Below are 12881 nucleotides of genomic sequence, written 5' to 3' on the forward strand. Positions count from 1 at the left end.
CATCTTAAGGGAGAGCTGTGTTAAGATCCCTGTGTGAGAGAAGGATAAATCTGGGTTACATAACTAATCCTGATTTAAAGCGGCACTGATGCCGGGCCACTCAGTCAGGATGACAGCGAGGAGGTTTTTCTTACCAGCATCTGCTCCTCCTGCAAAGGGCTCAAGACATGTGCCGTGCACTTTTAATGCCACCGGTTCAAACCCCACGCCGAAACCTTTCCACCTTCACGTGCACGTTTCACGGAAAGTCTTTGAAAGTACACACTATCCACTTGAATGCCAGTCACTCCCGTATCGGTTGGTCCTAAAGTTAATCTGCTCTGGGCCACTGTGACACAGATCTTGGGCTACGACATCCTCCTTGGTACCCGAGTAAAACTTAAAACTGGTACAAACCTGAACCTCCCGGCCTCAAACAACGGATAGATGTAGTTAAGGGACTATACACAATGGAGAAATTTACTTTCTCCATTTTTTTTTTTATGGAAAAAGTGGACTAGGTTTCCTCCAGAGGAAGAGGATCCTGCCTCCCTCAGACTGCACAACTTGCGGACTCCCTACTTAAATTTGTTTTAATTTCATATGAATACACATGTATCCCTACCATCTCCTGTTGGTTTTGTTCTTTAGATATTATTTTCATTGTTCCATTTTGTTTTTTGTTCTATGTATTGTAAAAAGGCTCAATGCAAAATAAAGAGTTACAAAAAAATAGAAAATACACAATATCCAGAAATCTTAAGGTGCCAGATTCAGATAACAATTAAAGCTTTGTTTTAAAATGTATTTAAAACACACATTTATATCAATTCAACAATTTGACCACTATTGGTAGGTACATATATACTGAGTGTATGATACTTTCTGTATTTTGGTCATCTTTGACAATAATAAACAACATGTTTTGGTTTTATATGGATCCGCTGCCTTAAAGGTCCCATATTATGCAGATTTCCAGCAATTTCCCCATCAGTGTCAGAACTCCAACAACATTTTAATGAAATTGTCTTTCCTGAATTTCATTCAGTCTAAAAGTCCCTCTTGGGAGCTGTACTGAGAACAGGCTGTTTCTGTGTCTGTCTGTTCACACCTACTCCAGGCTGCTCTCAGGTCAGTGTTGCCAGATCTGGCACGTATCCACCCATTTGTACTACTTGATGAGCCTGTATGCGATTCCTTTGTTTATTTAGTTCAGTTGTGACGTTCTTTCTTATATATAAAAATAGTTTTATGGTTCTATCGGGAGTTTCAACAAAGGTTGAGTTTTGGGTTTGTTTTTCTTGAGGTGGATGAGTTTTATGTGGTGTTGGGCCTGATGCAGTGAGTCAGACCTGGCAACCCTGGAGAATACTTGGCTTTCCCGGTACAATGCGCTAATAATGTGTACAGTGGATTTTTCCACTATGGCTCGTAGAAATGCTGTATTTCAACCAAACCAGTTTGAACTAGAATGAGACCCAGTAGGAGAGACTCCTGAAGAAGGTCAGACTCTGCGGCTGCAGCAGGACGTTTCAGAATAATTAGTGGGTTTATACAGGGACTAGCAAGTCGCTAACGCTAGCTGCTGCTAAGTGGACAGCTCACTGTTATGGTTTTCCATACTATCCTGAATTTATTCAGTATATCAGTAATCTGTGTAAGTTTATCTACCTGTGGGAGGGTCAAAGTGAGCACCTGCTACCACAGGGAGTGGTTGTTTCCCTGGATGATGTCATGAAGGGAAAATCTCAAAATCGCCTGTTTGAGCACACGTTCACTAGAAAGTGGAGCAAGTGGGGGAGACGACAGACATTATTTAATTCTGGCACACAGATCCCTGTTAGGAAACCATTGGAAAGTGAATTTTGCACAATATGGAACCTTTAAGTTTATTTCTAATGGCACAAATATTGTAAATAGCATTACTGTGATGACTCAACCCCCCCTAGTGTTGACCTGATGTTGGCAGCAGTGATTCAGTATCACTAGATAACATTAACTGAGTAGTGTTTGGTAAAGGTAGAGATTAATCATGCCCCCCAACCCCCCCCCCCGGCAACGTTTCCTGTCTGCCTCTAATTACGCAGTGGAGCTGCAGGACGGCTCACTGCTTAACATGAACAAACATATGGTTTTGATTACATGACTCAGTCCACCACACACACACACACACACACACACACACACACACACACACACACACACACACACACACACACACACACACACACACACACACACACACACACACACACACACACACACACACACACACACACACACACACACACACACACACACACACACACCACAGAACTCTTCAACCCACCCCCCCACAGGAAAACTACATTGACCCTGCTTATCTGCTCCACTACTCAATGTGCAGGAAGCAGGAAGTGATGGTGCTTCTCCACCTACAGCCTCTCAGTGAGATCGACAGCGTGAAGCCGAGGCAGACGGACAAGCCGACAGACACACAGCTGCTGGTCGGAGTTTTAAAAAAAACACCAACAAGCTGGAAGTCCAGTTTAAAAGCTGCTCCGCAGAAAGAAACCGTCACACGACACCGACGTTCCATGCGTCTGCCGGCGACTGGGCAGTCTCCTCGACGTCTCTCATAAAATGTCAATCGATGACGTGTTTAATCTGTGCAAACATGTAGAACCCGAGGCGGGGATGAAGAAGCATCACAGCAGTCCACTGTAAAGGAATCAGACGTGTTTTTTTTTTGTCTGCGTGCCGTCAGATGACGGAAGGTTATTCCGCTGACGAGTTCCTGCAGGATTACGCCGAGCACACAACCTTTTTTAGGACACTTTAATATCTTTTTCATCAGTGGAAGCCGCACAAACAAAAGGAGCGACACCCACAGCAGCTCGCAGCAATATCACTGGAGTAAACATTATATTCATATCTGAACAAACATATTCATCGTTTCTCTATCATACTGCCATCATGAGAATCCTGACTGGTGTAAACACAAGAAGGAGTTAGAAAATATTGAACAATCATCAAATTATTATACTTTTTTTTAAAATCAAATTACCTTTAAAATATTCTACTTCATTCTACTAAAAAAAAAAAAAAAAAAAGTGATTTTCACTTGTTACCAAACTGAAGATGAGCAACCATTTTTAGTTACTTAATACTGAGTATTGCAGTTAATCTTGTAGTTTATGCAGCCAAAGGGGAAATACTTATTGCAGTACTTTTTCATACTCTGTGTCCTGTCCTTATAGCGTGCACATAAACTTCATTTAGAGGTTTTATCTCCCTGTGGGAGGGTCAAAGTGAGAGTCCACTACCAGAGGGAGGGCTTATTTCCCCACATGATGTCATGAAGGGAAAATCTGCGAATCGTCTGTAATGAGGACACGTTCAGTCAAATCTATGCAGCAACAGAAATCGATGACAGATCTTAATGTCAGAAAACCCGGAGAGAGTCAACTTGGTAAAAATATGGGACCTTTAAAAGCAGCTGCAGGAGCGTCGGGTTGTCGTGACGTATTTTTGTGTTTTTGTATGAAATGAGCTATATAAACCTGAACACAGACATTTTTTCCACCGCAACTTGAACCCTGCAGGCCGAATTCGGTCTTAAACCTTTTGAATAAATTCCTTCCTGCAGAGCAGCTTTGCCTCATCAAATATGTGTGATGAAACTCGGACCCGCAGCAGACAATGAATGAGGGGAGGTGGGGGGGAGCAGGCAAGCAGACAGTCAGTCAGACAGAAGCAGCCAGAAAACATGGGAAAGGAAGACTTACTAACTGTTTTTGTCCCCTGTGGGAGGGTGCAGCCCGACATGGACTTGTTTGAGCTCTGACGTTTAGAAGGGTCAAGAGTGACCCTAGGAGGAGAGAGAGAGAGAGAGAGAGAGAGGGGAAGAAGAAGAGACGGTGAAGAGAGCATGAGACGAATGAAGGGGGGGGGGGAAACATACAAACCAAAGAGTCAGAGAGACATTTGATGAGAGAAGAGTAAGTGAACCGGTGAAGGGGGAAGGGGGGGGATTGACCGAGAAGCACAGGTAGGAGGAAAACAGAGTAAAACAGCATGTAGAGTAGTTCAGGAGGAAGGACTGGCAAGAAAAAGCCAAAGTTGTTAAAGAATCAAACAAACAAACAAACAAACAGATAAAGCAACAATAAGCAGCTGAGAAGAACCGTCCAAGACCAACAGGAGTCCTCCCGAGCAGCAGACCTGGGGCCGAGGGGTGGGAATCAATTCAAGCATTGGCCTGAATATCCAATGAGACGAGGTTCATGTCTGGACAAGTGTATCACACACACCTTTCGCTTTTCATGATGACATCACTGGGACTTCAAGATATCAAGGAAATCATGCAGTGAAGCTGTTGAGTATTGTGAAATTTTTTTTGATTTGCTCTAAATCGTGTGTAGCGTCAATAGTGTGTGAGCCCCGGAACTCTTTTAGCATGTAGCATGTGGCAGGACTCTGGGTTCGACAAAAGCACTGGAGGTCAAACCAAACCAACATGGTGGCTCGGACACAAACGTTCTCTTTTATTACTAAAATAGTCCAGCAAACCTCTCACATCGACTATGAACGGGAAGCGAGAAATTGACGGACAATGTGGCTTTGACGCGTTGACGGATCCGTGAACTGCAGGTTATGTCGTCATCAGTAATCGCGAATATTTTTAATAAAAAATTTTTTTTTAATATTCAGCACATACCCAATATCGTATCCCCAGGAAATATGGAGGAAAGCGTTTTTTTTTTTTTTTTTTTAGCCCGTTGCGGTTTTAAAGAGTCTGTATCTTTGATCCAATCTTCTTTATGCAGAAGGAGGTTGTTAAACACGTCTTGCTGATGTTAAAATCTGGTGTGTGCGAGTTGTCGGACCCAGGTCTGATGGTGAGGAGGAGGCCTTCTGACGCCTGTAGAGCTCAGTCATTAGAGGAGGAAGGTTAGCCGGTAGGTTAGTACTGGTTAAGGAGGAGACGGTGAGAAGGCAGCACTGTTAGCTCTGTTCAAATTGAGCTGCACGTCTCGCAGGGCACGCAGAGACAATCAGCCGCTACGTCACCGGAACCGTTTCGCCGGGAAAAAAAAAATCAAACATAACCTTCGTTACCTCACCAGTTTTATCTCAAGTTGCGAATCCCAACAGGAGAAATACGTCTTTAAAGGTACAGCGTGTCGTCAGTTTTCTTTAGAAATGAGCGAATCGAGGAAAACAACGATCCTGAAGTCTTTCCACCGATATCAAACGCGCGTGAGGACAACAGTTATTTGAGCTATTCGTGATCGCTAACTAAAATAAATAAACAAACAAAGCCGCCAAAACTCACTGCTGCCACCTAATGGCCAGCGGTGGAATTCCTCGGCCCTGCCCACACGGTACCTTTTTAAGCTAAAGCGGAAGGAGCCGGCCTCTCTCCACCTGCGCTCCCGGCTTCTCCCCTTACCTGCGAGTCAGCTTGGAGGTGAGTTTGCTCAGCAGGTTGGAGGTGGCCCGGGTGCGGGCGTGGGGCAGCGGGACGGCGTCGTGGGACGGCGTCGGGGACGCCGGCGGCGCGTGAGACGGGGGCCTGCGGTCCCTGATCTGGCCCCCGTGGAAGGTGCTCCGCACCGTGGATCCCCGGGAGAGGCGGGAGGAGGGCGTGGAGGAAGAGGCGACTCCGGAGGCGCCGGCGATGCTGTGGGTGGAGGGGGAGGCCGGGGGGAGGCGGTGGGATAAGGAGCTGGAGAGGAAGGAGAGACGACAGGAGGGCTTAACATCAGTTCATACAACCAAGTAACAGAGTCAGTCAGAATAAACACTGGTGCTAAAAATGAAACATCGCCACCAAGTTTTTGTTTTTTGTTTTTTTTAAAACAAGCTTCAGACAGAAACATTTTCTGCATCCATGGTGATTACGAGAGAGATTACAGTTACCATTCAGGTCTTTAAAAAACTAGTAACAGCAAATAAAAAGTTATTTTAATTTTTTACTTTCTCCTTTCGTGTTTAAAAAACACATTTTGTCAGAAGCTGCACTTTTTTAACTTAAAAAGAGAAAAAAAACGTCTGATGTTTCATTTTCTTTTTCTTATTTGATGCTACCTTTGTAACTTTTTTAGAAATACAACTCTGATATAGGCGAGAGTGGTTATATAGGCCACTTGGGCTTTATAGTCAATTTGTTTGATATTTGCTGTATATTTTCAACAGAAAATATGAATTGAGATAAAGGGGCAGAGTATTTTTTTTCCTGCTCCCTTTTAATCAGGGATTTTTTTTTAACAATGAATTCAATAAATAAACAAAACTAAAACCTTCCCAATGTTTTGAGGCATTTTAGCATTTGTTGCCATTTAATCTATTTTAGCTATTTCCAACTTTTCTTTTTTTTTTGGTCAATGCAATTTTGGCCAGTTTGACTGCTCTGCCTTTTTTCAGTTATTTCAAGAGTCCTTAAAAAAAACCCTAACAAAACCTGTCCAATGTACAAATAAAATGAAGATGATAACTTTCTTAAACTGTACATTTCCTGACAGCTTCAGGGAGCCGTCACAGCGGCGCTGAAGAGCCACATGTGGCTGCAGAGCTGCAGGTTACAGACCCTTGGTCGAGGGACTGATTCACTCATGAAGTTCAGCTGGTGGGACAAAGATGCTCAATAATAATTACTGGGTGTAAACAAGCATAAGTACAGCTAAGACAAACTACCAACATGCAGACAGTAGTAACAACATGTAAACAATAGAGCATTTCATCAGTATGTCCTGGTTCCTGCTGTGAGAGCTCAGTTACCATGATCTGCATTTTATTAATGAATGTTGGAGCGTTTTAGCTTTTTGGCTCGTCTACTTGATCCCCTGCAGGTACAGAAGTTTGCAGTTTGGCATTTTCTTTTGGGAGCTTCAAAGAAGCTTTGGTATGGGCAAAAAAAAAACTATGCGATCCTCTTCTGAGCAAACCGCTTGTCTCTTCACCTCACACTTTGTTACACCTACCACACACACGCACCTCGCCCCCCCCCCCCCCCGACTCTGCGGCTGGCTGGTGGCCTGAGGCTGCTTTTCATAACGCTCTAGAAAACACCCACACAGGGTTCTAGTGGGGCAGAACCATTAGGCGGGTGAAGGTGAAGCGCAGCCGCTGCAGAGCAAAATCATTTAATGTCAACGTGAAGCGGCTGCCCACCGTGGCTCACTGCGGTGGGGGGGTGAGAGGGGGCGGGGGGGTTTGAGAAAGGTTTGAGAGCGGACAGGATGAAGGGAGGCCGACACTACGAATCTGAACAAATAGAAACGAGGACAAAAATATACCGAATGATCGAGCTTTATATTTATGTGTGTAAATATGTCTGTAAAACAGTGTGTGCATGGACCTTTCTTGTATTTTACCTTTGGTCCTCACCTGGACGTGATCTGAAGTTACACCACATAGTGGGAGGAAGATGCCCTATAATCTGGATGTTAGAAGAGGACGATGCTCTATAATCTGATGTTAGAGGGGGACGGTGCTCTATAATCTGCATGTTAGAGGAGGAAGATGTTCTATAATCTGATGTTAGAGGAGGAAGATGCTCTATAATCTGATGTTAGAGGAGGAAGATGCTCTATAATCTGATGTTAGAGGGGGAAGATGCTCTATAATCTGATGTTAGAGGAGGAAGATGTTCTATAATCTGATGTTAGAGGAGGAAGGTGCTCTATAATCTGGATGCTAATGTATCTTGAAAGAATGAAATTTATGAACTAATGACAGCAACAAACCAGATGAGATAAATGACCAACATACAGGCTGATTTTAGAAAATGCGCTAGCTGCTATTTAAGCTTGCTGAACTCCAGTAAACAGGAGCTTCATGAATGGTAACAGAGCTTCTCTTATCTGGAGATAGAAGCTAAACTGAGGCTAATCCTGATTTATACAGGTACGCTAATGTTTTTTCAGTTCTGCTCACACAGCAAAGGTATTTTGGATACAGGCCAATGTTGCTTTCAGTCACACGTTGGTCAGGTTGTTTCAGGGTTAATCCTAATCCCTCTTTAGGATGACAAAGAGCTTTGAAGTTCACACAGATAAAAGGAAAAATTTTTCTGCCTGAAGCCAATTTTAAATCAGATACAAATAATGTTTGAGGTTTTCTCATCATCTACTGCTTGTATCTTAGTTACCTGTGTGTGTGTGTGTGTGTGTGTGTGTGTGTGTGTGTGTGTGTGTGTGTGTGTGTGTGTGTGTGTGTGTGTGTGTGTGTGTGTGTGTGTGTGTGTGTGTGTGTGTGTGTGTGTGTGTGTGTGTGTGTGTACTTCCACCACTGCATCATTCATCTTTGATGACAACGTGCAACTTCCTGTGTGCGTGTGTCAACACACGTGCTTGCCCCATCAGCCACTCTAGCATGGCATCGCATTGACAAGGCCTCTGAGGCAAGTGGAGGGTGGTGGCACAACGCCACGTTCCCCTGCTGTCCCGCTCGCTCCTGTTCACCTCATCCCACCCCCCACCCCCCGTCCCTCTGCCTCCCTCATCCTCCCATCTTTCAAAACTTCCTACTGCTGCATTTCACCTCGACAATGAAAGGCCTAAAGTTAGTCATGGTGTTCCACAGGGTTCGATGCTCGGACCCATACATTTCACTCAACACATGCTTATCAAGGTAACATTAATGAGCTTCATTTATTCCGTTTCCAAGCGTGTCTTATGAAATGAAAAGTTGTCCTGTTCACTTTGACAGGTGTTATTTCTTTTTAAATTCAAATCAGAAATACAAAGAAAGTGCATTTTTCCAAGATGTCTATTTTAGTGAATGAACTTGATGTTCAGTATCTTCCCCCGGAACCAGAACGGGATCGAACCACTGAAACATGCAAACGCCAAACAAAAAGCAGGTTCAAACCAGGTAACAGCATTACTATGAAGGTCTGTTCCTATATTTGCAATACTGTAGATTTCGACATCCTTTTTAATCTAATGTTAATTTTTTTAGTCTTTTTTTTCCCCTTCTTGAATTTCACAAATTTTATGATGACTGAACTCTTTCAAATCGATCTCAACTTCACTTATTGCTTCACATAATGAGTTGTAGACATCCAACAAGACATGCTTTATAACGGAGACGCGAATGACATTTATAAAGATTATCACCACATTGAGGAGATTTTAAATAACTAAATAAAACTTTACAAAGGGGCAACGTGATGAAAAGAGACCGTGGCCAAAGAGGAAAAGTGAGGAAATAGAGTGTGACAGGGACAGATTGAGGGGAGACGGAGCCCGTCGAGACGAGCAGACAAACCATCTGCCATAACAACAGACGGCTCACGCTGTGCACACAAACACACACTCGTGCACAGTTTTAAGCCCCCTAATCGCTCTCCAAGAGACACAATGTGTATGAGACAAACACTCTCTAAGCTCAGTGCGAAAGAGCACAAGCTGTACCAGTCGGACCGGTGCTCTGCGCCGTCACTGTAACGCCTCATGAAAGCTTTTTCACCGAGAGTTTGAAAGCTCGTCTCTGACAGGACCTCCCACCATTTACGCCCGTTTATCCACCATGGCAACACTTTGTTTTCTTATTTCTGCCCGGACATGTGAAGAAGTTAATTACCCACAAACACCCCCAGAAACCCGATGGGCACAAAACAAGGTTGTATTTAAAACCGTTGTTATTAACACGGCTGTACCGGATGGAGGAATTCAGTCAAAGCTGTTTGAATTGACAGACGAAACTTGGACGACACATTGATTTTTGAGATGAATAATTTTTTTAATAGAAATTTCATGAAGCTTGATTGACCCAAGTTGAGTTTCCTAAAAGGTTCTCCCCACTTCTACAAACGCGTCCTATTCATACCATTTTTCTATCTTTGTTTTATACAAGATCACAGTTTAGAAACCATAAGCAGGTGACCTGTGTACAATCACACCCACATTCCTACAGTTCAACCAGTCACAATTAAAAAAAAACAACAATAAAAAAACGTCTTTGTGACCAGACAAGCTGGAGTCCCCAGAAAAAAAAACGAATTCACAGAGAGAACAAGTAAAGTCCACAGGCCCACAATCAACCCTGAATACCACTACTCCACCATGTCACAATGAGAAAGTGACTATAAAGTAAAAAGTAACAATGAACCCTGTGGAACGCCACAAAAGATGATGAATGTCATTTTAAACCCGCAAAGACCAGAAACTTTACTACCGCTATATTTCAGTTCTATTAAAATCTATTGAACAGGCACGTCAAAGGCCACCACTGGAAATAACTGCTCTGTTATGCAGGATATGAATAATTAAACAATCCAAGATCCACCTCAGTAAGGAAACCGAGCTGCACACGTTTATATCTCAGACAAAAGCGCAGAAACACTGAGCGATCGCACTATGTGCACTTTGCCTCATGGGATTATGTTGTATCATTGTATGCACTGTCGTAAAGGTAAGTGCGCTCACGCACACGCACACACACACACACACACACACACACACACACACACACACACACACACACACACACACACACACACACACACACACACACACACACACACACACACACACACACACACACACACACACACACGCAGCTCACCTGTTTTCCTTGCCGTTCTGCAGCAGCGACTGTCGGTCCGTGCTGGATCGGTCCGTGCACACGTACGTGTTCCTTCGAGTCATGGCACTGGCCGGGATGTTATTCTAGAAAATGTGATTTAAAAAAGAGCCACACATAAATGACCTGAAGCACACACACACACCCCTCCCCACACACACACACACACGGTTCCAATATATTGACCCACATTCAATACTCGATACACTACAAAGAGTGAATTTACTAAAATAGAAATGACACGATCATCTCCATGTCAATATACGTTCATACGCCTCGTGTCTGTTCAGTTTGATTGAACGGTTTTGCCGCTGATGCAGCAACTGGTGTTTGTTGACCTCACAATGAATGACACAAACCACGGTTACACATGTGAGCCAGTTTCTTTGGAACACGTTTGTGTACTTGCATATGTATATTCTGGTGTTTTTGTGATATTTACTGAAAATGATCATTATTATGATGATTATTATATACTGCATGTTCTGAGGGGTAAAACTCTTTTGTCGTGTTGTTTATGTCCTTTATCAGGGTGCCAACGTTAAAAAAAAAAAAAAAGAAGAGGACCACGTGTGACCAGTTTAGTCATGTGGCCGATTTGCTCAACGCCACTGCTCTAATGCTAATGACTCTATATATACAACCTGAAAACACACTGGCGGCCTAAACACATGTGAAACGGTGCAGGATCCAGTTCAGGTAGTGTACATCACATGTGTTTTAAATCAACATGAAAATAAATGCTATACTGTGATTTATTATCAAATACACAAAAAAAAGTGTGGAGAAAAAAGCAAAAACTCCTTGTGATGTTTATCTGTAAACAGTTTGCACACAGAGATTTCTAATCTGTGACGTTTGGCAGCCGAGAGCCGCTGCTTGTGTCCGCCGAACATTAAACAGTTAATCTCAGGTTAATCCCACCAACAACAAGCTCTTCTCCTCATGTTTAAGCTGCGGTCAGATTAAATCCGTATGCTTCAAGCTGCTTCGGTCCGAGATCGTCCCCCGACGTCACAAAGACCTTAATGTTTCCAGATTTTTCATCAAGTTTGGGGCCAAAGTGATATAATCTGGTGAAATGAGATTACACAGACTGCCATCTGTACGCCCTGCACTGATATGGGATTAAATGCGGCATTTGCTGCGCCTCACCGTTGTGGAGGTCACTTCCTTGCGGCGGTCCGGGATCTCGGCCTTATTGGGGTTGTGGGCGGAGCTGACCATGGGGCTGGAGGGGGTCGGGATGTTACGGGAGCCCACCGTGCTGGTGCTCGTCTTGCGAATAGACAGCCGCTCCTCCTTAAGCCCCGCCCCTTCGCCGACGCCGCTGGGGCTCCGTTTGGGGTGTGTGGTCCCGGGGACCGTCGGACCGCCTTAAAAAGGGGCGAGAGAGTTCATCGGTGAGACAAGCGTCGGGGTGGACCGGCTCACCGCAGACCGGCAGGAGTGTTTTTTTTGTCTCCTCACAGAAGTCCGAGTGTCGCCTCTGGCGGTGGTAGGTGGAGGCGCTGCGCTGCGGCTTGTGGCCGGAGGAGGACGAAGGTGCGCCCGAGGAGGAGGAGGAGGTGGAGTGTTTGCTCGTCCCGTTGGAGATGGTTCCCGGTCGGAGTCGGGCCAGACTGAGGCTGCTGCCCGAGCGGGACTCGGTGGCCTCCGTCTGGAAAGAAGACGAAGAAACACGAAGACGTCCCGTGTGAAGTCACATGAGGCCGCTTCACATCCTGCTGAATGGTGAACGGAGTTCAATAATAAAAAGGACTTGTTCCACTGATTCGTCAAGCGTTTGACAATGTCTCTCGATGCCAACATGTCCCTAAACGTTCTCTCGCTTCGGTCTTACCCAGAAGCCTGCAACTGTTTTAACATGGACTGTGAGAAAGAAAAAAAAAAAAGGAGAGAGAAAAAAAAAAGTTCCAATAAATCAATTCTTTGATTAATTACTCACAGGAAAAAAAACAAACTCTGACGCATAAATAAATTAACAAATCAAATCAGAACTTGGGACTCTTTTCTTTCAAATCCCGACGCAGACGACGAACAGAGACATAAAATAATCAGCCTGTTTTTACAAAAGTTTGGTTTCCAAATCCTTTCTACAATCAGCGACCGATGCAGAGTGACGGGTAGGAGTCGCAAGCACTGTACTTCATATCACATGGATCTTATTTACGCTCACAGATTTCATCCGGAATTGGCTCGATGACAACAGATAATATAATAAACAATTTGTGAACTGGGAGGACGTGGGTCATGTGCCTGGTTCTTCCTGGCCATGGAAAGTCAGTTCATGTTGTAACTAGTGCTGCACAAAATGTAAAAAGAAAAGA

At 44.1% G+C, this 12881-nt stretch overlaps 1 protein-coding gene across 2 annotated transcripts in view; it reads right to left on the minus strand.

Annotated features, from left to right (window-relative positions):
* mark4b (MAP/microtubule affinity-regulating kinase 4b) overlaps positions 1–12881 on the minus strand; it is a gene marked incomplete at its 3' end in the record, with an annotated part of 73934 nt that overhangs the window by 5348 nt on the left and 55705 nt on the right. For both annotated transcript variants that reach the window (XM_080503464.1, XM_080503465.1), the window contains exons 12-15: positions 12022–12211; positions 11707–11927; positions 10534–10637; positions 5414–5689 (exon numbers count right to left, since the gene is read on the minus strand). In XM_080503464.1, coding sequence (XP_080359590.1) covers positions 5414–5689; positions 10534–10637; positions 11707–11927; positions 12022–12211 — 791 coding nt within the window. The remainder of the gene's footprint in view (positions 1–5413; positions 5690–10533; positions 10638–11706; positions 11928–12021; positions 12212–12881) is intronic.

This window comes from Blennius ocellaris (genome assembly GCF_963422515.1).
Source record: "Blennius ocellaris genome assembly, chromosome: 2".
NCBI lineage: Eukaryota > Metazoa > Chordata > Actinopteri > Blenniiformes > Blenniidae > Blennius > Blennius ocellaris.